The sequence below is a fragment of the Colossoma macropomum genome, unplaced genomic scaffold (assembly GCF_904425465.1).
Source record: "Colossoma macropomum unplaced genomic scaffold, Colossoma_macropomum, whole genome shotgun sequence".
NCBI lineage: Eukaryota > Metazoa > Chordata > Actinopteri > Characiformes > Serrasalmidae > Colossoma > Colossoma macropomum.
Window position 1 is genome coordinate 23,912,502 of NW_023494807.1, and position 26,724 is coordinate 23,939,225.

The following is a 26,724-nucleotide window of genomic DNA, read 5'->3' on the forward strand; positions in this document are numbered from 1 at the left end:
TGAATATAATCTAAAGTTACAGCCATATGCAAAGGTTTGTGCATCCAGAGACAAATTACATTTGTGGAAGTGTAAATAAGTTAACACATCCACAAAGAAAGTACTGGCATGGGCAAAAGTTATGGCACGTTTTATATTTTACGTTTACTTTTTTGCTACATCTTAAGCTCAGCAAATAATCAGAAATTGAGCACTAAAATTTGCGAAAAGATGCCATGTTTAGGTCTGGATCCCTGCAAAGGAAGCGTTAACTTCAACAAAAGATGTAACTTGACCAAGAGTATTCAAGCCTTTGCACACAACACTATAAAATAATCATATCACACAAGGTTGGTCTTGTCAAGCTGAGAAATCCACCCATGGTAAAGGGGGAGCCTGATCAGGACAGTTTGCCATTTTGCAACACCCCTCTCCTTTCCTCTCCATCCCTCATTTTTTGTCTACTAAGTTAATTTGTAACAGTGACTGAACAAACCTTTTACTTTCAGGATTTCCAAAGTACCTAAAAAAATGTAGGTGTGTCTCTTCAGTACAAAAGAAAAAACACTTTATTACATTCCTTAAAGCACATTTTTACAACAATGTGTCACACTGAGAGATTAATTCAGTTATGAGGTTCTAACATTTTGTCATCAACACGTCCAGGAGAGGTGAAAGGGAAAAAAATATATATATTTTTGGTATTTCTATTGTGCTTAGGCTACTTTTGTAAAAACAGACCACGAACCAAACAAGACAGGCTGGTGGAGAGTCACTCAGAAAATGGAAAAACGGCTACAGTCCAACAAATGTAGTTCACGTAAAAACAACGTACATCAGAGAATAAAATCCATCTTTCATTTTTATTTTTTTTTCTTGCTTATATCCTGACTGTATATAACTCAGGCTCAAAGATCCTGTAGTACAACATTAGAAGAAAGAGGAAAGGTCTTTGACACTTTGTGATTGACATTCACAAAAATATATACTGTATATATATATATATATAGCTACAGGACACAGTGATCAAGGATACGGGTCTCCTATTCGGTGCAAAGTGTGGTGTGCGTGTAAGGGTGTGTGTGTGTGTGTGTGTGCACTGTGTGTGTGGTCGGCAGAGTGAGGACACTGGTAAGACAGAGACCAGCTATCTCCCTGAGTGACACATTTAAAAGATGCTTGTTTCTGTAAAAAGTAGATGGAAAACAGTTTTCTTCTTACAAAACAACCAAAAAACCTTATTAAACAATATAAAACTGAGCACATATAGAGGTTAATCTGCTCGTGCTGTACACTTTGTTGGGAAAGTGAGCCTCTGTAAATGATGAGACGGCATGCAACGGACCTAAAGGTGTGAATTATTGTAATAATCACAGTTAAACACTTAGCAATCGACTGAACTGACATCACCTGCTACCCAAGTTCTCTTAGTGCTCGAGAGAGACATTAGCTTCTCAGTAGATAAAACACTTATACAGAGCCCCACTGGTGACATCATTACTTAATAAACATGTTCCACAATCTACTAAGGCAGGGGAATGAGATAATTAAGTTGTGGCCATGACTTAAGTTCACATTCAAAAGTATGGAATCAATATTTTCAACAATATAAAACAATTGGTTCCAGACAAGTACACAGACGTCCCAGGCCTTACAAAGCTGTGGCCACAACTTAATTATAAGTCACGACTTACTCCTTACTAAGTGGTGGCCACAATTTAATCATCTCATTTCAACACCTTACTATGTCGTGGCTACAATTTAATTCTCATTTCAACACCTTACTAAGTCATGGCCATGACTTCATCACGTTCCCACCCCTTACTATATCGATTAATTACCTATTAATCAATTACCTATTACTTATCACATTATAACTTAATTATCTCATTCCCATGCTTTACTAGGTCACAGCCAGTACTTAATTATCTCATTCCTAGACCTTATCAAACATGGCCATGTATTAAGATTCCATTCCCATCCTTATTCACCAATATCTTTCTAAGTTTGTTCTTAAATGTGTTCTTGAGAAAGAAATCGTCTACGTCAGATTCATGACGTTCTTAAACTGCCAAATTGTTTGAAATTTTGTGCTCTTGAGTGTTTATAGATTCTGTTCATACCTAAGAACAAATCCCAACTAAGAAAACATTGGTGAATGTCAGAATCTTCGTGAAAATCACGTAAGTGGGTTTTAAGAAGAAAAAGAGGTTGGTGAATGAGGACCATTGTTTTATTAAACAGTAATGCAACCAGCAGGGCTCTGCATACTTAAACTAAGCAGAGCTATCAGGCAGTTCAGTTTCCAGTGGATTTCCTTGAAGTTTGCACGTAACAAAACAGAGTTCAAGAAATTGGATACAATTTCATACGTAGTACCAGATCATTCTAAAAAGCGAAATTCAACGTTAAAGCCCTGACTCAGGGGGGTAGCTGAGAACTCTGTCAACCTTTTTCTTTTTTTTTTTCGTCATGCCGAGGTGGTACGAGCAGGAAGTGGAGTACGGAGGGACAGGAAGTGGGCCACAGAATCAGGAAAAAGGAGAGAAGGAGCCACAATTTACAAAATAATACAACTAAGAACTGCACCATTTCCTATTACGGCCTCAACCTGACCCTCGTCGTGTGCTTGTTTAAGCGTATGCATGTGAGACATACGGAAAGTCCACTCTTTTAAGTATGTTTTATGCATCAGCTCTTCATCCGTCTCACTTATATTTTAAAGTCCAGACTGATTCAAAAATAGCAATGTCTCCTTTTGCCCCTCAAAAGCTCATCAATCCATCAGAGAGGGTCCCACACCAGCACAGGGCTTCCTAGTTTTGGTGCAGGTTCCCCAACAACGTTCTCCTTTCCATGTCCTCCTGGGTGTCGTCCAGCTCAGCTCAGTTTGAGGAGTTCAAAAAGCTGGACGATGGACTCCTGTTTGCGAGGTGTGGAGGTTCTTCCATGGGAAAAGTTCTTTCCTGGCTTGCTTTTACCATCCTGGTTTGTTTGTCCAGTCCCATAGCTGACCTTTGAGGTTAATTGAAGTTCCAGCTCACCTTTTTCTTTCAAATCCCGTGTGCTCCATTCTTTCCTTTACCTGCTCTGTCTCTTTCCCTTGCTCCCTCCATATTTCTCTCTCTCTCTCTCTCTTTCTTCACTATATATATATTCATTTATATACATTCCTATTTAAAATAGTCATCTATAAACGTATGTATAAATTAAAAAGAACATACTTTTTTTTTTCTTCTCGTCCTTACTTTAAGTGGCATTCAACAGGGGCAGGGGATGTGGGACTGAGGTTTCTCATTGCGATTAAAATAATAATAAAAACAACAAAAAAAAAGAAAAAGAGCAGCACCAAACACTGTCTAAAACAAGTGCCTGAGCGAACGTGAGCATGTACACGTGGTATAAGTGCTATGAAGTCTTCGTTTGCCAAACATCCTACACCTTATTGGTACATACCAGGTCGGTGATTCTTGGAGGAAATATAAAACTGACAGTACTACATTTTTATTGCACGTTAGAGGGTGGATCCTGACTGTGGTGCTGGAGTACACCCGCCTCGCATATTTCAGTGTTTTCTTGGCTCCAACACAAACGGGGGATATTTCACAAAGCAGGATTTCTTAGTAAAGCTAGAACTAAGCTTTGAACATGTTTTGTTGATTTTCTAATCATAAAAATAAGTTAACATAGTCTCTACAGGGAACTTAAATATGGCATTTTTCTGCTAATTTCAGTAAACAACTTCTTTTTATTTGCTGAGTTTACCATACTGGAAAAAATAAAACATACAAGACAAAATGTGCCATATTTAATGCACATTTTATGTTGTATTCCCTTCCATTATGTTAAAAATTAATAATTAAACAGTAATTGTACATTAAAATGTGCAGTGGTTTGTTCCCTGTAGTGGATGCTTACTTATCTTCACGTCAACAAAAAGTAATTTGAATAAGGCTGCCAAAGTTTTTGCACATGACTGCATATAACTTAAAGGAATACAGCATTTATTAATTTCATTTTTCAATCTCTACCTGCTGCATCTACATTTTACAGTCAGTTACCATGGCCAATAGTTTTGTCTTGTTTTTCTGTTCTAAAAAAAGGACAATAGAAGCAAATGGACACCTGCTTCAGCACCTAACTAAAGATAACTATCCTACTTTGTGAAATACCCAACAGACCCAACTAATCAGCTAATTAACAAGCTGAAGTGGGTGTGTTAGAGCAGGGAAAACACTACAATGTGGAGGATAGTGCTACTCCAGGACCAGGGTTGGAAGCCACTGCATTAAAAACTACACCAGCACTCTTTTTGATTACTGGTTGGTGCAGAAATGTTTGTATGGAGTTCTTTTTTGACCTTGGAGGTTGGTCCCTTCATACTGCTAAAGATCCGGGCACTACACGGTTTCTTAATAGATTGTCATTTGTAACTCATGTGGGTTTTTTTTTTAAGAAAAACAAAACAAAACAAAACAAAAAAAGCCTGTCGGTGAACCAAAGTGCAGTACATACATTCGGTCGCACCCCAAGGCTAAGTGCTATTGTTGGGGCAAACATACATTCATAATTTGTCCAAGGGCGGCCGTGGAGGAGAGGGCGGATGAGATTTTTGTTCCGTTCTGGTTCCCGACACCTGAATTAGGATTTTAACATTTTTCCTACTGTAACAGGCCTGATTCAACTTTCTAGCCTATTTAGACTCTAAGAGCCTCTAAATGGCCCATGCTTTCTCCAGAATTCCTCACTCTCCACATATACATTATTTTCATAGCAATTACTAGGGCTGCATATTACGACAGGGTGAAAAACTGGCCTGCATTCTTTCTTCCAAAATTATCTATAGAACATCTGTGATTGGTCAAGATGAAGCAGTTGGTTTGGTTAGATGCTCATTTGCATGTTATAGACTTAAGGGCCCATCTAATGAAAAACAAGAGTTCATGTAGTATGTTTTCAAAGTTTCTGCAACTTTCACTTCACTAGCCAGTCCAAATGATCCACACATGGCAATTAAGCTACAAACGCAGACTACTTTAAATTCACTGTTTTTGTGATGTCACCAAAACCAATGCATTTAAATATGACCGCCTAATCATTCCACAGCAGCCCATTCATGCTAGTTAAGTTAAAAGGAGTCCAAGTTAAAAGGAGTGTTTTAGCCTTGAATGTACCCCAATACAGGGCGGCCAATCAGAACATGTATCAGTCTTAAAGGCACAGTAACAAAAACAGCCTGTTTAATTCTAACGGATAAAGAGAGGTTTAAAAGGTAATGTTAAATGAAATATAACTGTTTCTCGAACACAATCCCACAAAAATATCATAAGTGGACCTCAAGGGAAAAAAAATCAAATTTAAGCAGGACATACGATATGGGCCTTTTAAGCAATGTTAGTATTGAGGCATATTATAATAATATTGTACAATATAATACAATATACTGTGGAGATCTACTAGTTACTGAATAATTCCTTTAAGTTACTGAATAAAAGAGAATAAGCCTAGAGGTTAAGAGCAGGAAAAACACTAAACTGCAGGGCAGTGCTACACCAGGACCATTTGGAAAACCACTGTTTAGTGTACTGGGAACCAGACTGGAGCAAAAATACAGACTGACAGGATGTCCCTGAAGACAAAACTGAGAACCAATGCCTTTTGAGATGATGTTTATGCCTTAATGGAGATTTCACTATTTGCAAAAGACAAGCTGATCATCTATTGTCGTGCAAAAGTGCACTGATTATCTATCCATTTCTTGAGATGTTTTGAGAGTGTGCTGCTTGTTAGTTGTCAGGGGGTTTGTGTGGGGAGGTGTAATGCTGTTTCTTGGCCCCTATAATAGTGGGAGTGGTGCTCCTGTACACATGGATGACTGATACAGGGTGCTGGATTGTCTGTGGGCTGCTGGTCAGATGAGGTTTTGTACAGATTCCTATTTCTTTTCTTTTTTACAGTAAAAAATAGCTTTACACCTCAGGCCTCCACTGTCTCCCTATTTCTTCATCTGTTTCATCCTCCATCACACTATCCCCCTGTACACTCTCTTTCTCGCTGTATCTGGTTCTCTTTCTCTCACCCTCTCCATCCACCCCCCAACTTCTCTCCCTTGCTCTCTCTAACTGTCAGTGGAATCAGGGAAGTTGATTTCGCTGCCGAACACTTCCCTGTAGAGCGGAGGGAAGCTGTAGGCCGTTTCGGGGTGAACCAGCCGGAAAAACTCCAGCTTGTCGATGTGAAGGTTGCAGATGGACTTCATTTGTGGAAGCTTGGACACCATCTACAAAAGCGAGAAGAATCACAGCATTGAAACAACTTGCTTGAACATAGTATCATTGTCGTAAGAAAACCTTATATCTCCAAAATGGTAACTTTCTTAAAAAAAATACACAAATGTGTTTGAGCATGTGTTTTTTATTCTTGTTCAAATTTAAATCATTTTGTAATTTTCTACTGGTTCGTTTAAGTTTTTGCATGACAGCAATGCTTTGACACACAAATGAATCCTTCACTAATTAATCAGTTTCATTACAGCTTCCCCACATGTATTTTTGTCCAGCAGAGGGTGCTAGAAACTGTAAAACAAAGACAAAGAGTCTAATGTACTTTTCAAAAGATCTGCTGAAGTCCAGCTCAGGACCAGAGGTCATTTTCTGCCTAATGAATGAATGTCTGAGTGCCTGCCAGTTGATCACATTATTTTTCAGAGGCCCTTTCCACTCAACAGCACCTTGTGGCTAAAAACCCCATAGGACAGATTTAGCCTATTTCAAACCAGGTCAAAGGACAAAGGAAGATTTGTGTCTAATTCATATCTTTCTTTCTTTTTTAATGAAATATTTCTTAAACGAATCAAGAATTAAGTGATTTGATAAGTTGAATCAGGAGTGAACAATATCTACTTTGGTAAAAGGCCTCAGAGTCAGGTGATGTGGTCTACAGGTAAATAATCTAGGGGTACATGGTCCTAGTGTGAATGCTAAGTGGAAAAGGTCATCTAGTCTGTCTCATGTCTCACCTTGTCCAGTTTCTCCGGGGTTGCTCCTGACATGTGCAGGCTGTGCTGCAGAGCCAGATAAACCTTCTCCTGCAGCTTCTGCACCTGCTGACTCTCTGTTAACCATGGGCGATCTGAGAGGGGTGAGAGAATTATTGAAGAGAGAAACAATGAAACAAAGTGAATAGTATGATGGGAAGGGGGAGAGAGAGAGAAAATGATATGAGAGAGAGAGAAATAATACAATAGAGATGGGAGGGGGTGTGTGAAAGGTGGAACAGCAGGCACTGTGTGTGCATATTTGTGTGTGGCAGGGTGTGGTTGAGGTATATGTTATACAATACACTGTTTCCCACACATAGGTTACATTTTGGTGGTGTGCCCAGCTATAAGGATGCCCGCCCAAGTATAATACGTCAACTCACTATTTTGAAAATAACAAAATAGCAACTGATTTGGGGAATGCAGTTTGTGTCAAGGGAGTGGAAGGGACAATGAAGGAGACGGCAAGAGAGTGAGCACTTGCATGTCAGTTAATAGATTGAGAAATATTTTATGAGGATGCCGCACGAGGAAATTAAGATTCACAACGCAGGTACCCTGAGTTGTGCAAATTCACAGTGTCAGCAAAGCACTTCATTTTTTGCTGTGACTGGTTAAGATTAAACCTTACTGAAATACAGTCAGAGGAGATGACTATACATTAGGGAGGTGTATTTTGTACATTCCCGCAGATGTTATCCAAGTTTCGGTTTTGTATTGACTTCTGAAATGTGTTTAAGCTCGTTCACAAGTGATTATGTATGTTAGTTGCTTTGCGGTAATTGCAGGCAGACTATATAATCACAAACCCAACCACACCAGGTTTCTCCAGTCAGTCATAAAGAGTGTTTGGGTAATAGGATACAAAGTAACAAAAAAATGTAAACTACATTTAAGCACATGAATTTAAAGCTTTTGCTCTACATAGATTATCCGTGCCAGTGCTTGTACGTAATCGGCATGAGCGTGCGCGAGATACGTCAGCTGACAGCATGACTCTTGATTGTGAACATGAGCAGGGCAGCGCTAGTGCCGTAAACTCAGCCAGCAATCTCTCATAGCATCTCATCATGCTAATATGAAACTGATGAATAAAGATTAACCGAGCTGATGAACAGAGAGGCCCAACCTCATCTAAACAACCACACTGGATTCTCATTCAGAAACAGCTCTGTAAGCTTTACATTATATTCAAAAAGATTTTAATTTTGTTGCAGTCGTTTCTGAGCTGGTTCTACTGGCTGGTATCTAGATAATCAAAACAGCACAACAGTTCAAATATTCATAACTTTAGTCAAGCTTAACTGGTTACAGGGTTTTTCCCTTGTGGGGTTGGTACAGAAGTCCGGTGTTTTAGAGAGCAATGTATAAGTAAAGCAGGAAGTAATAATTAAAATAATTACAGGAAGTACTAAGTAAAAGGATCCAATTACAGCTTGAATGTATTAAGTAGTCATGTGTAATGGATTTCTTTCTTTTTCTTTCTTTCTTATAAAACACTTCGATTCACTGTTTTTGGCCACACAAGTAGAGGTGGGTAATATAACGATATTTATCATTATTGTGATAAATTACATCACAATATGCTTTTCCGAGCATATCATGGATATACTCCATACTTAAAGAACACTGACCTGAGATAAACAAAATGGTTGTGCTTATAGTATTTGAATAGCTTTGGAGCACTTTTCAACTTATCAAACTTCAGAAAAACTAAACCTCCTGATACATATTGTGTATCATGAAAATGTCTTGAAAAGTACTGCAATAGTACATTAGTGCCATATTACCCTTATTAAGAAAACTTGTGAATAGAAAGTCTTAGTGTTATTAATATTTCTGTCATTGACATGCCTACATAGTCCTGTAAACAAAAACCTGTGTGTATTGGTAACAGCAGAGTGCAGTCAAAGAATTATGTGTTATTAATATAAATTGTGTTATTTATTTATGTTTTTAGAGTCAGTGACTTCTCAGAGTCTTCCTGGTAGTCCTTCCCCTGAGACACAAACAAGCAAGCTCCCCCCTCAGGCTACACCTCAACACCAAAGTACATTTACAATCTGTGGGAAACACTGCAATACAATTCCAAAATAAATCTCTCATTTGACTGTTTCACTGTCTGTACAATTGTATATTTCTTACGCGCACATGTGTGTGTCTTACCAGGTGATAGCAGAATGGCGGCACTGAACAGGGCCATCTCCTCCTCACTCAGCTGCAAACGACAGAGGCTCTTGGCCAACTCAAACACAGCATTCACCAGGTCATCACAGCCTATACACACAAATGACATATTTGATTGATTTTCTAAATGGAAATATAGGGAACAAACTTAAACATGGCATTTTAGAGCAAAATTTCTATTTATTAAGTTTAAGGAGCCCATATCCTACACCTTTTTTGCATTTAATTTTTTTCCCTTTGAGGTCCGCTTATGACGTTTATGTGGTTTTACATACCAAAAACAGTCACAATTTTATTTTAGCATTTTTAAACCCCTCTTTATGCCTTAGAATTAAACAGGCTATTTTTATCACAGTGCCTTTAAGACCTAGATTTATAAATGAGCGAAGCTAAACTTCTGTAGGCTGAATAGGTGGATGTATGTATATGTATTGGTTTCGAGATGAAAACAGCAGATGTTTTTGTAGATTAATTTCCATACACGGAAGGTACAGAACTTGGAATTTGACCAGGGGTGTTGAAACCTTTGCCCACGACTGTATACTATACACAACCACACCTACCAATTCCAGTTAAAGTGCAATGATCACTTCTTGGAAGGAAGCTTCCTTTCATTAATTGCTGGTGCAAAACATTTTACTGCACAAATGATAATAAAACCTGACACTTCACCCTTAACCTCGTTCACAATGCATTTTTATGTTGGGAGATGGCAGACACTCACCTAGTGCTTTAAAGAGTTGAGGGCTGGCGAACTTGCCGTCGAAAAACATAGTGTTGTTAGCGGAGTTGTACGCACGACACATGCGGATCAGCAGGACCTCCAAGCAGCCTGAATGGGAAGATATTTAGAAAGAGCGACAAAGAGATAGTGGGGAGGAAGAGGAGAGAGAAAGATGGAGGGAGGGGAAGATATATTCCAACACGCAAATAAAAAATATACACAAAATAAAAAAAATAAATAAATAGGAAATATATACAAAACAAAAAAAATAAAAACAGTGAATAAATAAAAAAAAAGTAAAACATTTGAAGGAGGGGAAAGGTTTTAAAAGTAGAGTTTTACCATTGAAAAATGTCATTAGAAGAATTGATTTAAAAATTTAAATTGATATAAAACAATTTGCAGATATGGGAATATATTTCGTAGTGTAATTATCATCATTTAAATGGTTAGCACGGAGAATAAAAAGATAGAAAGTTGGAGACAAAAAGGACAAGAGGAGACAAACGTTAGCAAACAAAGCTGAAAGATTATAAACAATGTGATATGAACAGGACATAAATTATATAATCTTTGGAATGTAGCCCAATGTTTTTTTTCCTTTGTAAAATACACTACCGTTCAAAAGTTTGGAATCGCTTTGTTGGATTAATAATTGCTGTTATTTCAGTCAATGATATCTTATTCAACTAGATAATAAAAGGTATTTTAAGATGTTGTACTTAGTAATGTTTTTTGGAAACACCGAAAAATAGTTATAGAAATTGTTCAAAAAAATCTAATTTACACTGTTTTCCACTTTTCCCAGATGTAGTTAGTGAAGGCATGTTTGGTGTTCAAGTTTTTTCTTTAGTTTAGTGCTGGAGCAACAAGACTAACATTGCTAACAAAGACTAGAGGTCAATACTCACCCAAATCTTTTCCAAAAATATATCCCCAAACCTTCTCTCAACCCAGTGAAACCGTACCCTGATATTCATTAAGGTTGTGCAGACTTGTCAAAGTGGTTTAGGACACAGTAAAACCTACTGTGAACTATAAAAACGAACAAACCTTTACCGTGTAGCCGAACTACACCTGGCCTAAGTCAATAAATTTTTTTTTGGCCAAACCATTCCTTTAAATGGTAAATAATTTTTTATTTACAGTAATTACTTGATATGCTATCTACCTTTAGATCTGATTACCACTTTTCAAATATGAGGCATTCTAAATGTTCATTTTATTACAACTTCACACTTAATATTATACAGATTTCTCAGTTTATGGAACCATCTACAGCTCTGTCCATTATTATGGATACATCTAAAGTTCTTAATTTTTCCAGCCTCCTACTGACATGTTGAACCCTATAGAGTTGCAAAGTAGTAGCATCATATTAGAATTATTTTATACACGCATTGTAAATCATTTTAAACATGTATCTTCAAAATATTGGGTTTATATTAGTGAAAAAAGTGACCAAACATTTGAATGATAGTGTAAGCCTTTCTCTATCGTAACCAATTTCTGTTATAGTTCAGAGAAAAAAAGAAAAAAAAAGTGCATGAAAACTTTAATTCGGTTGATTAAATAGCTCTTTTACAGCACAAACAACTCAAATCTCAAAAACATTAATTTAACTCATCACTGTTTCACCTTAACAGTTTAAAACACTGCTGAATTTGAGTCCTGTCCTAAAAGTGCAATGATACAACTGAAGCGGAACAACATACTATATTAATCCCTAATCTGACAATATTAATCTGAGGTGTGTAATCTGGGGTACGTAATCTGTAATCTGTATGTGTATTTAATCTGAGTTCAGCCCTGGCTCAGTGTGTGGTGCTGGGTAGCACAGCACTGACCTGCTTTGAGGAGGATAATCTGGTCATTCTGGCAGAGGTCCATGAAGCCGTTGATGCGCTTGGCGAACTCCACCACGTACTGGATGGCGTTAGTGATGTGCAGGGCACACTGCTGCCACATCCACTCAGCAGACTGGACACAGAAATCAATGCGTTAATCAGCCAAACGTTACCACAGTCCAACGTGAATGTGTGCTCCAGAGATCAAACACGAACACATATCAGTAATCTAATCAATCTGTCAGTACTGAGTCAGTCATGCATAGACTGCATATCTAGCGATGCAAACCCATGAAACAAATCAATAAGTGGATAATCAGTATGTGCTGTTAGCTCACAAACTTCAACAAATGGTAAATACTGTCTCTCTGTTCTTTTTCCCTTTAACTCTAGATTCTTACAGTCAATCCATCCACCCATGCATACATCCATCTACGCAGTCCACCATTTTTTTTCTGGCTACGATGTAAACAAACTTGTTCAGAGTGGTTTGATGTGAAATGTCATTCTAGAGAACTTGAGTCAGAATTGTGACGACAGGAACCAGATGGTAGGATGGTAGATACCAGATGTCTGAAGCATTTAATGCCTCCAAAAGCTACCTAACAGACAGCTACTACATAAAATGGTAACGCCTGATGCTTGAGACATGGCATTATGATTGTTTTGAGATAAGATTTTGTCCTAACATTTGCAGCAGGTTGCTCTAAACAGTCCCGAAAATACTTCATTACTATTTTATCATAATTATCATTACACATAAAACTCAAAAGACAAGTGTAGACGTACTAGTCCTTTTAAAAAATAAATAAAATAGTTATATTTCTTCTGGATATTGTGACGTCTGGTTCCTATGATCACCATTAAAGAATTCTGAGCTGGTAAGTTTCTCTACAATGTACAATTTCACATCAAAGGGCTCTGAATGACTCTGTCCACATCTCAATGATTGAATTATGCAGAAAGTTTGAAAAATCGGTGAAATTTCCCTTTAAGGCCTAAGTAATATGGCCTAAAACTGATCACTACATTTGATGTGGACTATAATTTGATCTATCATGAAATTTTACTAAACGAGTAGAAGAAAACAGAGGTATCACAGAACAAATCAGATATTTGTAATATTTTGGTTCTTTTGTAAGAAAAACGCTTTTTCGGAAAAAAAAATATATATATAAAAGAGAAAATTTTAACTTAACTGTAACAAAACCTCGAGGGGTTTAATGTTGATTTTTAATTCATGCAGATGGTATTGCAGCTATGACTTTGCTAATACTGAAACAGAAACTGGATCAATACTAGGCATTTCTAGTACATCACTTCCAAAAACTAACAAGATATTCCATTATTTCACAACAGCACTAGATCACACAGACGAATTTTTATCCAACAAACCACTCATCAATCTTTCCATCTGCCTAAGTAATCATCAAAGATATGAGTATTTTTGTTATAACATGAATTGATTGATCATAGCTCAATCACTGCCTTGCTGATTTTTGAATGTACCTTGAGCTGGAACGAGCGGGTCTCCTCAGGTGTGTACAGGTTCCAGGTGTGTCGTTTCAGCTCCTCTGTGCTGTACTGACACGTCTCCACGTGAGACTTCACCACATTCTGGGTGATTCGCTCTACACATAGAAACACATACAGTACACGTTGTCAGCAACATACTTCCAATGCACTTACTATACAGTCATATGCAAAGGTTTGAACACTCAGTGTAAAATTACATGTGTTTTTTTTTATTTTCTTTGTGAAAATAAGTTAATATTCTCTACAGGTTGCTATAGTGTAGTGCGTAACACCTCTGCCTTCTACGGTGTAGACTGGGGTTCTATCCCACACCCGGGCATGCACCATACCCTAAGAGTCCCTGGGCAAGACTCCTAACACTACATTCACCTACCTGTCTAAAATGATCAAACTGTAAGTTGCTCTGGATAAGAGCATCTGCCAAAAAAAATGCCATAAAAAAGGTACAACTGCTCTACAGGGAACAAAATTAAATAGGACATATTTTCTGCAAATTTTAGTTCAAAATTTCTAATTATTTTCTGAGCTTTTTTTCATTTTTTTCTATTATGTTACATTCAGAAAATAAACAATAGTTGTGCATTAAAGTGTGCATAAGTGTGTTCTCGGTAAAAGATGGGTGCTTATTTTCACTTAGAAAATCAACAACACAAGTCATTTGCCCAGGGGCGCTGAAATAATATTGGACTGGGTATTGTTTAACCTATCACAATCGAACCATGGTATGCCTTTTAGAATACATCAGACTTGCCAAAAGATATGAGGAGGGTTTCTAATTACCGTATAAGGTGCATTGAGGTGATAAATGAGCAACTCTGTTTTTAGTACTTGGTGTTCTTGTTATCACTGTAACTGTTAATGTCAGTCTATACAAAGTTATCGGTTAGCAAATATTTGATAATGTTCCACCAGTGCAGGTACAGTATGGCAGAGTAACATTAAACTTGTAGTATTATATTTAAGTTTGTTCTCTGTACAGGATCAACCAATCATATAATTGGGTTGCTCATCTTTTACCCGAGAACAAAAGCACTCTATAATGTTCTATAATGTTCATATGATACACACAGCCATTTTGACAGATTGCAGTACGCTACAGGAAGAGTTGGTGCTGATCTACTGTCACAAGCCAGACTTTTGCCTATCAAGTCAGGTGCATTTTGTCCCTTAGAGCAGAAAAGCTGCCTACTTTGACAGTAAAGAGACATCTGACTGACATAAAAGAACAGATGGGACTTTGACTGCCACTGCTGCGATGGGACAATGTGTGAAGAAACTGCAGAGGTAGTGCTCCAATTAATGAAATCACAATCTATGAATTAATCAGTTACAAAAGTACCTGCTAGTTGCAGCCCCAACAGAAACACAGTAGTGTTCCGGCAAAAGACCCACCTATGTCAAGAAGGGAGCAGTCGTCAGGCAGCGCCCCCAGCAGCGTATGTGTGAGGAGGCTGGGCTCTGGCAGTAGCTGATACTCGTGCTTCACTCGTCCTGCTTCTGTCATGTCCAGGACACTGGGCTCTGGAGAGCTCTGAGTGGACGAGCTGCCGCTCCCCGCACTTCCCACTCCGCCTCCTGCTCCACTATCAAACGGCTCTAGGCCGCAATACTCGCCCGCCTCACCTGGAGTGAGTGGCAAGTCAAAAAGAAGGCCGTCGGGAAGGGTAGCGATGTCGTCCAGGTCGCTGAGGGCAGCGCTGGAGCCCCCACTGCTGTACGAGCGGCTGTGACCACTGTCTTCACCTGCTTCCTCGTGCTCGTGGGTCAGACCCCCGCCAAGGCCGGACAGGCAGTCCTGAGACAGCTGCTGGTGCCGCTGCACCTCCGCGTACAGGCTATCACGCTGCTTCTTAGACATGCGGCCAAACTTCACCGCTACAGGAGGAACAGAGATACATGGTGTTAAAATTAGGCATTTCCACATATTGCTTATGGGACTAGCAGGAAAAAACATTACCTTGCTAAGTTAAACAGTGACCTAGTTTGGTAATTCTGTTGAAGATTTGGGCTACTCTATGCTTGTCAGGGATAATTTAATTTCACATTTTGTTTTTTATAATTTAATTAGACCAGAGATTGAGAACAGTGAGAATGGACCCCTTCCTTTTAGCATCACTGCTATGACTTTGTCTGTGAAAGTTTTCAGTTGTCCTGGCCATCGAAATGTCAAGTAGCAGTAAGTCAAGAGCCTGGTATAAGGTGTATATTCAGGTGAAGTTGTTCCAATAGCACAAACAAGTATTACACAATCAAATTTCACAATTCACTTAAGAGGACTGAATGATCTGCAGCTAGCTAGCATATAGAGCTGTAGTTTAGCATCCAGTTTTACAACAGGGTATAAAATGACCACAGTTATGATACACGTCTGGGTATGCCGTGTATTGTGCACTATGGTGAAACCCTGTAAGAGTAAACATACACCATCACAAACACATCCTGTGAGAGATTTCAGTACCTGATTTAGCCTTTGTTAATTTCGTTTCTCTAAAGTTTCAACATTACTCACTTTGTCTTGTCAGGGCATCACTTAATTACATAAATGAAACACCACCCATACCACAAGACCTTGTGTCTGATCTTTCTTTGTGTTCTTCTTTTATCAGGACTATTTGTCTTAGTCATCTATTTAGACCAGAGTTTGCAAAACCTGGTCCTGGATTACCACATACAGTCAAAATGTTCCATTTTTACCATGCTCAGATCCACACATTTTAAAAATTTTAAAGAGGGAGGCACTGATGTACAGTTAGCCTCATACATGCTAAGCACTGGGCGGATAATCAGTAGTACAAAGAGTGAGGCTTTAAATATTTTAACAAATTTTTTTTAACACTCAGAAGCCCAGCTGGTATCGGTGTGTGTTTTAGGCTTTTCTGTGCTGCGGTTTGGTCCAGACCAGACCAGAAGTGTTTTCCTGTCGTTTGATTTATCTTAGTTTGAATGTCCATTTGTGTTTTCTTTTCCTGTGCTTAGACATTAATGCTAACTCACCGTCTCGACTCATGCCCAGCGCCAGGCACTTCTGCAGGCGGCAGTGCTGGCAGCGGTTGCGGTTTGTGCGGTCAATGAGGCAGTTCCTCTGTCGAGAGCACGAGTACATGGCATTGTTCTGCTGGCTGCGTCGAAAAAATCCCTGCAAACAGACGCAAAATGAAACTGCAGTCATGTCTTACCCATGACTCAGGAACCACTATACGCAAACTGGCTTTGGCTGTGAATCAGGAAAGACAACAACCCATGTCCTATATCAGCTTAAAGAACAAGGCAAAACTCTGGTGTCGTAACAAAACCTTGCACATGAGCATAATATATACATATTTTTTCATTTGGAGTACATAAATGTTACAAAATATTAAGGCCTATTCACAAAGTTGGATTTTTTTGGACCAAAACGATTAACATCAACTACTGAAATCGAACACTTATATTAATGCTGTCGTTCACAGTCCAAACTGTGTTTAAAAATCAGGCTGACCAATCAGAGCTCTGTGTTTAAGGTCGCAGTCCATACAAATGTACATCAGGATGGGCTCCCCATAGTTTGCTCCCTTTTTAACATGAGGAGCTACAAGCAGACGCCTTGAACTCTTCACCGACATATAAAAATACCTTCAGAATCACTTATTTTGCAGCTTTAGTTCTTGTAAGGCAGTGGAACTCCATGTTGTTGTCTTTTTGTATAATGGGGTGTGCCCAGTTTGTGGATCTTACAGCTGCAGCGCTTAAAAGAAAAATGCCAAACTCTTAGGTGCTACTAATCAAGGTCAGTCTTGTTCAGAGTGTTTCTTAAAAAAAAATTGGACTCAATGTGAAGGTTCCACTGTGTTAAAAAAAAAATCTTGTTTTATATTTCAATCTAATTGGTGTGAACAGGCCTTTATTAAGTCATTTTAGACCATTTCTATTGGCCAAATCATTCTGAAATGTTCACACAACAGAAAGGCCAACCGGTGTTATCAAATGGTGTAAAATGTTATGAGGTTATGAGGTGACAGGACAGCGATGAAGAACCAAATCAAGATTAATCTTTCTACATTAGCTAATACACTATTCAATACTTTATTAACTAGAAAATGCTGTATGTGCAATAACTTTGCCTGTATAAGAATTCTGTTCTCGTACTTGGGCTACCTGAAGGAAGTACACTTATAAATCACATTTTGAAAACGGAGAACGACATGCCTTAAAGGAGGCAAAAGTGCAAGATTAAATGGATAAAATGTTTACCTTGCAGCCTTCACAGGTGATAACACCATAATGGATCCCAGAGGACTTGTCCCCACAGATCTTACACGGAATCACTTCTATTTGAGCTGTGGGTAAACAGAGACACAAGAGCAATATTAGACTTTTGCCTGAAGGAAAGTCACAGTGTAGCACACTAATAGGCAAGATGTGCTATACACACATGCAAGTGGTTCTGAATGGTCTGGGGTAATGGGCTCTTCTTAATGGTCTCGAAACGAGCTGCACATTTGGCCAACTCACTCCAAAGTGAGCCATTATGACTAACACATCCTTCCATAAGCACAATGGTGAAGTAATGAAAAGGAGAAACAGGAACCTGTCATGTACTCTTTTCAGACAGAGATTTACTAAGACTCACTGTTGGCTTAAGCACAGCTTTTCAGACAAAACAAAAAAAAACGGAAGAACAAAAGTGCTACATTGTGAGTTGCTCTTTTGCGACAGTAACTCAATGAAGGAAAAGTTAATGGGAATAAAACAGAGAGGCAGCAGAGGTCAGATTTTCAACAACAGCTTATTAACAAGACTGCTTTAGTGATGGAGCACCTAAAATTCGCCATGTAAATTCTGCTATGAACAGAGAAAAAGCGTTCATATTTTTTGAGTCTTTAACAGAAGAGCCTTAACCAATTACACAACTTCAGAGAAGTATTAAAAGTGCCAAAAAATTAATGTAATGCCCTTTAAGTAGAAAACACTCTGGCCTCTCTATCGCTCTCACTCACACCAACTGAAAAGCGCCATATCTCTGAAACCCCTCACAGGCCTCCAGCAGAGAGTTCAAATGACCATTAGATAACCAGCAGAGAGTGTGAAGTCTTACTCACAAATGAGGAACACAACAAGCTGCTCTGGGTGGCTTCAACATAAAAAAGAGACTGGTCTTGCACATTTGGGCTGACAATGCACGATAACCATAACTACCTATTTCATACACTGTGTCCAAAAGTATTCAGACAGGCCTTCCACTTCAGGTCCTGTATGGAGCTCCCATTGCTGACACAGGTGACACAGCTTGCATAATCTCCATAGAAAAGCACTGCTGGTAGAATGGGATGATGTGGAGCAGCTGTACATGAGCTTAAGGTTGCCATGTCCAATGCCAAGCATCACCAAAAGGGTATAAAGCCCCCAACATTGGGCTGTGGAGCAGTGGAACTCCATCCAATAACTTGGATGAGCTGTAGTGATCCAGAACTAACCATACAACATCAGTCTGACCTCAGTAGTGTTCTTGTGGCTGAATGCAATCAAATCCTTATGACAATGTTCTAACAACTAGCAGCTTCCCAGAAGAATACAGGAGCAAAAAGGTGTTAAATGTTTCCTTGATTTTAGAAGAAGCACTTGGCAAGCAGGTGTTTACACCTACCTACTCCTTTTTATGTGGCGGTTTCTATTTAAGTTTAACATATTTGAAAAAAAGTGATCACTTTTGAACAGGTCACATTTTATGTTTTTTTTTTTCTCTCCAATACATTAAATTTGGCAAATAAACAGTAATCTCTTCCTGGAGATCTACTTTCCTGAAGAGTTTAATTCAATCCTGCATCTTACCTAACACCTACTGCATCTGATCCAATCAATCAAGACCTTCTGAAAAAGTTTATTAGAAGGAGCAGGTGTGGCACTGTGGAACTAGATTCCACAGGAAGGCAGATCTCCAGAACCAGGGCTAGTGACCACTGCTGTAGACGATGTGTTAACTCATTTTCACTTCAATCAACAAAACATGTAATTTGACCGGGGGCGCCCAAACTTTTGCAAAAACGCATAGTATATTCTGCTTCATTTGCCTCGAAAGGCACGCTGTGAATTAGAAAGATACTAATAGGACTTCATCAGCAAAGACCAGCAGCTGCTCTGCATGCCTATAATATGTCGAAAGTACTAATGGTGTTAACCAGCCATTCTAAAAATGACAGGCGAGCGATTTGGGACTCTGAGGAGCCTAGATAATAATGCTATGTAATGATTGCATAAGAACCCACATAGCTACTTTGCATTCCATATGGCGGCACAATGTAAAAGCGTTAACCATAACAAGCAGTGACGTGAATCTGGACTAAAAAAACTCGTCCTCCATTTTGTATTCCCTCCCTGTGAGAGAGAGAAAAGCACAGAACAAGCCTGTGTACACATGCAATGGAAAAATCTGTAAACCCCTGAGCGCCACGCCCCCTCTCCCCTCCCTCTCTGTTCTGAGTTATATAACCGCCGTCTGCCTGCGTGCCTCAAACACAGCCATTCACCGGGGCTGTGGTCCAGTGACGCAGTAGAAACTGCCCACTCCCAGCTCCTTGGCGCCTATTGGCAGAGGGGCGCAAAGAGAGCTAGCGATTGGCTGAGCGAGATGTCATTCAGGCACACTTGGCTGTCAGCCCATGTGCACCCGCTGCCCTACTGACACACTTTCCTCATTGAAAAAGGGGGAGGCGTGTGGGAAGCAGCTAAGCGCACACCATTTGAATAGGCTTTTCCTTTTTTCTCTCTTAAGGTGGAACTCGGCTCGACTGGCAAGTAACGACTGCGCAGCACTGTAGGCATACTTTAAGAGAGATAATACACATAAAACACATCTCCTAATGGTTTTAACATGCTAAAACCAGAAAGGACACTACATTTTCTATATTCACAAATGCAAATTCGGTAAAAAGAAGCCTTTTTTTCCCCCTCAGTCTACATCTTGCATTCGAAACACTAATATATAGCAATTGAAAATCTGAAGAACAAAAAGGCTATAAAAATTATTTCTATCTGTAATTCATGCAGTGTTTTCATTTAATGCACATAAATAACTTTTCCCTGCCTAGCAAACTGTTTCACTTTATTTCTTCCTTGTCCTTATGTCCATATTCCTCATGCTTCCCTGTACTGATGGAGGTGTTACCCAGTAAAAAAAAAGACGCTGGGTATCATTAAGGGCTAAGCTGATCTCATTTGGCTTGCATGCAGATGACCTTTTGGCCCTCCTGCAGTCATATGATTATCACAGTCATCGGAACGTATTTAGACCAGACTGTATCGGTTTCTGATGTCCACCAATTGAGGTGCCCATCGTAAAGCTATTTTTTCTCTCTCTCGCTTTGGAACTGAACGCACTGCAATGCGGTGAGTTCAAGTTATACAGATCAGAAAGGAATGCAAAAAGGCTCCACTTCTTCTACGTGCAGAGGAAGTAGTGGGTATAAAATAGTAACCTATACTCACCACTGAGCTTTCACATCAACATACTGAGCAATCCACCAGTCTTGCCTTTCTCTGTTATCTTTGTAGTCTAATCAAAATATAGAGCAGCAACGGCTACAAAACTACAGTTAAGGCTGACAGGGAACGTAAAAGCAAGGGAAATTTTGATGGATTAATACCTACTAAATGACAGCAGCTATAAACGAAATGATACAACTGCAACACCATAACCACATATGGCTCCTAGAAAAAGCAGCACAGCAGGCTCATCTGATCTATCAGGGTAACACAACACAGTAGGCCTAAAACATAATACTCCCACATTATCACACAGGAAGGACCTTCTTCCTCAAATTAGTGACCTGGACATTCTGATAGTGTTCAGATTTGGGTAGGCCTGCTCCTGAGACTTGAAACAAACACCAACTTCAGCAAATACAGCGGGTAACCATGGGACACTTTCATAACCTCTCTAGGTTCACTCAAATGTCAGGGAAATAAACTTTAATGGGCGTCATAAATGCATGGCGCAGCATGTTCCTTTTATTTAGCGTGTGGTTGGATTTTGGAGCATGAAAAGAATTAAGTTTTCATTGCCATGCGGTTCCTCTCAACGCGACAGCTGAAAATTAGCGAGCTGGCCAACAGTGGTGCATTTACTTTTATGTTGATTATGTGCAATGTCCAGCGATGAATACATAAAGTATTGTTAAAAGCAGGCCCTTTCAATTTGCCTTCATGTAGGCCTGTATGAATAAAAGATATAAAGTCTTCCCTCCTTTTTTCATTAGGGGGAAATTATGTCGTTATTCAGCAAATCAAGCCTTGTTGTTGGGAATGCTTAAAAGGGCCCAGATCATGCAAAACTGAATATAGCCAATATAGTATGTAAACACTGTTAGAATTTCACGTACTGTCAACTCCCCAATCCAAGAACAATGCAGGATATAGGCTCCTTTAAGATTAGCATGTGCTATGTAGGCCAGTGGAAAGATCAATGCCCTGCAAGTCACCACTCATATCATTTATTGAACTCATAACCCCGCCGTAACACCACACATCTCATGTGCATTCGGGCTGCAGCACATGAGCTATTGCGCGCAGGTGCAACAGCGGTCAGGTGTGTGCGAGAGCGAAGGAGTTCTCTGAGCGCGTAAGACGGTCAGTGTGTCAGCGAGGCAGCACCGTGGCCCGGTCACTGAGAGTAAAGGGCAGGTGTTACATCTTATACTTCTTCTACACTAAAACAAAAAGTAAGATCTTGTCCATGTTTGATCACATCCACTAATGACTCGCACTGGGAATAACCAGGCCTACTTGTTCTTTTGTGTACTCAGTGTTCACTGAATGCACTGTGAAGATGCTCATGTGGGGTTTACAATAAACAAATGGTTGAGTAACAAACTAGAACTGTGTGATAATTTGATTTATATAAATTAAAGGGAATTCAGAGACTTCTTTCTAAGCCGACTGAGTGAGTAAATGTTTTTTTTTTTCCATGTCCATTCCTTCTCATGTAAATATTCACTGAAACTGACATCAATTCAATGCAATATCTCTTCTCATATTGGTTAATGATTAGCACTGCGTATTTGTTTTTCGCCTAGAGCAGAACACAATTATTCTCCTGTTTGTGCTTTGTTAGATCAGGCGAGATGCCAATTCATATCTGATCCAAAACATAATTAAAAGTACATTCCCTTATTGCACCATCACAACAACAACTGCAGGACAGCCAAACAATGGCGGCGTGACAAGAGGGGTTAGATACAGTTCCGTATAAATTTCAGACATGATAACCATAAAAATAGAACTGAGCAAATCATGTTCTGCTTTAAAAGAAGCCTTTAATAAACGTTAGCTGAAACCAGCTTTGATAGACAGAAGCTGACATGCTAAGGACTAAGCCTGTCATGATCATTACAATCATCTGATCGCAACTGTTTTCCATAGTTGTTAACTTTCACAGTCATATTTTGATGTTTTAAGTAACAGAATGTAAACTAGGTGCATTTGCATGTGTTAGATCGAAGTAAATGCTTGTAAAAGTAGTTCTGGTGCCCACCTTTAGAGGGCAGCAGTGAGTAATGTTTGCTTGTGAGCTTGAGCCGCTTCCGTTGTCACTTGGGTGCCACAGCTAGGAAGTAGGATAGCTAATCAACCAATTAAGGCTTGTACTATAATAGCTGCATACAATGAACATAAAAAACCTACAGTTAAATTGTTCTTCGCAATTATTTATATGCCAATTAATCACCAGCTAAAATTTTGAGACAGGCGATGATCGTGACAGGCCTACTGAGGACGTGCTCAAAATATGAATAAGGCAATGTATCAAATTTAAACTCTTGACCTAAAGGATAATATAGCACTCCTGCAAGAATAACGTATTGTCTTGTACTGTATCGTATCAGATGAACTCCTGCAATTTGTATTATGTCGCATATTGTGTACCTGTTAGTCCCCAACTCTACTGAAAAAGACCCTTCGTGAGAAATAAACAGAGCAGTGTCTCAGGTATCCAGGTATCACAAACAGCTGGAACTTTCCTATCTACATTCTCATCTTCTGAAGCTAGATTTCAATAAGTTGATGCCGTGTTCATGCTGGCTATAGTTTATGACTGTCGCGGACACTACTTGTGTGTCCATTCTCTTCTTTGGAATGAATTTTACATCTATGATGTTCCTAAATAAAAATAAAAAGAGTCTTCGCGGGAAAAATCTTAAATAGCACCCTTTCATGGAAAACAAGAGTAGGGACAATATGTTCCAGGCTTTTAGATAAGACAGGTCAAACAAAACCAAACCTATAGTCTTTTGTGTCATAAAACATACATGGGCAGTAGGATCCCTCTGTAAATGAGGCTGTAAAACCGAGTTGCTGTTCATATTTACCCAGAGAAAGAAAAAGACCTCTCTTTCTGCACAAATTCAGTGTGTGGTTGTGAGGTCTGGGCTTTGAAAAAGGCAGAAATAACCTACTGCCATGCAGCTGCATGGCACACCCCACACGCTTTAGACGCGCTGGATTAACTCTTGTACTTAGTCACTTTGCATCATACATGTTTAACTGTAACGTTTTGTATGCAGAATGCTTATGTAACGTTATTTATGCATGATTTGAAAAATATTCTTTCAATTTCATAATTGATATAGTGTATAAAAGTTTGTATTTCAAATGAATAAGGTATGTTTTATGCAGATATCTTTTAGGAATACAGGCATTTTTACATGTCTGTATAGACAGTCACTTAAGCTAACATAAACTTTAGTGACGCCCCCCAGCCACCGTCACACCAACCTATTTATTTAGCCATGAAAATAATGTACTGTCACATTCAGTGACATGATGAACAACAAGTGACATCATTTAGGCCTTGAGGAGCCATATTCAGAAGCTGTTGTCTTTATTCAGTATTGATAACGTCTTTTCTTCCTCCTTGACAGGGTTCGTGAAGCACTGTCACTCAAAACAGATAAACAATCTTTAATGAAAACTTCCGCAACATGCACGTAAGTCTTGCGAGTCTGCACCTGTGACTTGTAGTGTGCTAGTCAGTGGCCAGTTTAGCCTAAACTATTCTACCACAGCTTCAATGTAATGAAATTATACTGAGTGTTATTTGTGGTTGCTGATGTTATATTTATTTCTTCATTTACTTGGTAAGAGTGTTATGTAATTGTCTATTAACTATCAAACTGTTATTCCTTGGCATAAAAAATAAACAAAATTAAAATAAACAGTTAGGCTGCCCATCCTCATGCATTAACTCTGTACTCTAATAAACCAGATGAACATTCAATACGTTTAAAAAAGTGTGTTGATAACGTAAACGGACAGAATCTCGATTTGGGTGGATCGCGTTACCTGTTGAGAGATTAACGACAGAAAAAGCAACATAAAGTTCAAGTATGTGATACACCGCTGGCCTCAGGCGAAGGCGCTGCAGCCTCTACTAACTAACCGCATGGAGCTGCACGACTCTGGCTAAGCCCCGCCCCGTCCTGGTGGAGGCTCCGCCCCTTCCACGCCCTCCCTCTCGTTCTCTCCATCGTTCTCTCCCTTTTCCCTCCCTCCCTCCCGTTTGGCTCTCTCCCCGCTGACAGATCTAGGTCAGTAGAACAGGCAGCTCACACAGCCGGCCATGCTGCTCTCGGCAAACAACAACACGCAGTCGACACGAGAGAGGAAGGCACTGACTCAGAGCCACACAGACCCGGGCTGAACGTCAACTGAGTCAGCCTAGCGACAACAAACCATGGATAAAACCTCGAACGACAAATAAACAAGAGAATGATTTCCTCTGTTGCTGTAATCCAACAGATTGGATTTCTTAAGTGTCCTTCAGGAATGAAATCTGGAGCCAGGCACTCACTGCTCTCAGTCGTCTGCAATTACATATGCAATCTATTATTAATAAATTGCCCCTATCATCTTCATCAATGCCCCCTCCCACCTTATTACGTAATATAATGGACCTCCCTGACGAACCACCCCTGTTGTAGCACCGTTACCTGTCACCTGAACTGTCAGATTGTGTTTAGAAGTGTTTATTCATCCCTGAGCAAAGCAAAAATGCAAAATGTCCCGCTCCATATTATTTTACACAGCTGCTCTGCTGGATATGCAAAAACCCGCATGTGGGGAAAAACAAACAAAAACTCGCATAAAACGCACAAGCATGGAAGACTAAACACGCGGCAGGACGGAGGGACAGCGTTAAGCTCATCAGCGGAAAAATGGCAGTGAGGATTAGCAGCTCCGCGTTGCGCACTTCGAAATGCTGGAGCCTGAAAAAGTGAGGGCGGTTAGCGGCGGCGTGGTCTCCGAGCATGCGCGGCGCACGTGAGAAACAAACAAACAAACAAACAAACAAATAACCGAACGCGAGCGCTCATCAACAGAGCAAAGGGCGGTTGGTTGTTCGTTTGTAACAGCAGACGCGGCGATTTCAGCCGCTCAAAAGTGGTTAAATGTGTTTAGTTTGTGTGTGGTGGAGCTGTGATAAAGAGCAGACGCACTTACCTCGCATTTTTAAGTTTTCTTCGGGGTTTTCGGAAGTCCTCAACGCGTCAACGTGCGGCGAGATAAACTAGAAAGAAGTTGGACAGGCTTAAGCTAAGTGGCTAGCTTGAGACCGCTAGCTAAAAATAACCTTTGGGCTCCGGCGGGGAGCATTATCGATAACGGAAAAGAATGAAGGACGAAAACAAAAATCCTCAGAGTTGTTCCAGTTACTCCCTCGGAGCTCGGTGCCGTGCAAAAGCACTTTTGTTAGCGTTGTTGTAGCGAACTGGTTCGCGTACTACGCTGAGCGCTAACGTTGCTAGTCACAGCGGTCTCTCTCTCTCCCTATCTCTGCGTTAGCTCTGCCTTCCTCTCAGTCTACCCTGCTAACCTACTTTCCGGCGCATGGACTCTCACATGATCTCGGTCTCTCTCACACACACATACACACACTCTCCTCACGGGGACGCGCATCCCGCCGCCTCTTAAGGTGGAACTGCTAAGTCAGCGTTAGTGCATTATGCAGGTTAAAACACAGCGAATTAAAAGGAGGGACGTTTCAAATGACAGTGTTCTTAGCACGATATGCTCAGGAATATCCTTAGAGGGGACTTCAACCAATGTTTCGAAATTTCTGAACTCAGATGTGAACAGAGGGGTTTGATGTGAAGTGGTTCATTGTAGAGAAACCTCTTTACAGTTGTGGTTTTAGGACCCGGGGATCGCCGTGTCTACAGCACAAATAAAGCCATTTTATTTACTATCCACAACCAACAGTGAGCCCACACATGTCCTCAACGTTTTTATATGGAATGCTGATTAGGATAAAACAGCCATAATTGTGTTTTCTTTGGGGACTATAGAAATAATATAAGTTTTATTTAGGGACTGTTTTGCCTTTCAACACCCTGCATGTACCCCTAAAATGGATTACAATACATTTTAAGCCAAAACTTTATCAC

General features: G+C 39.7%; 1 protein-coding gene across 1 annotated transcript; it reads right to left on the bottom strand.

The window, feature by feature from the left end:
- Nucleotides 1-4,384: 4,384 nt before the first annotated feature.
- Nucleotides 4,385-26,228, bottom strand: rorcb (RAR-related orphan receptor C b). Its single transcript, XM_036555899.1, has 10 exons — nt 25,781-26,228; nt 17,543-17,628; nt 16,307-16,448; nt 14,705-15,187; nt 13,286-13,407; nt 11,777-11,909; nt 9,930-10,037; nt 9,185-9,295; nt 6,998-7,110; nt 4,385-6,259 (listed from the first exon to the last, which is right to left on the bottom strand). The coding sequence occupies exons 1-10, from the start codon at nt 25,785-25,787 to the stop codon at nt 6,098-6,100; spliced, it is 1,467 nt and encodes a 488-aa protein (XP_036411792.1). The 5' UTR covers nt 25,788-26,228; the 3' UTR covers nt 4,385-6,097.
- Nucleotides 26,229-26,724: the final 496 nt, after the last annotated feature.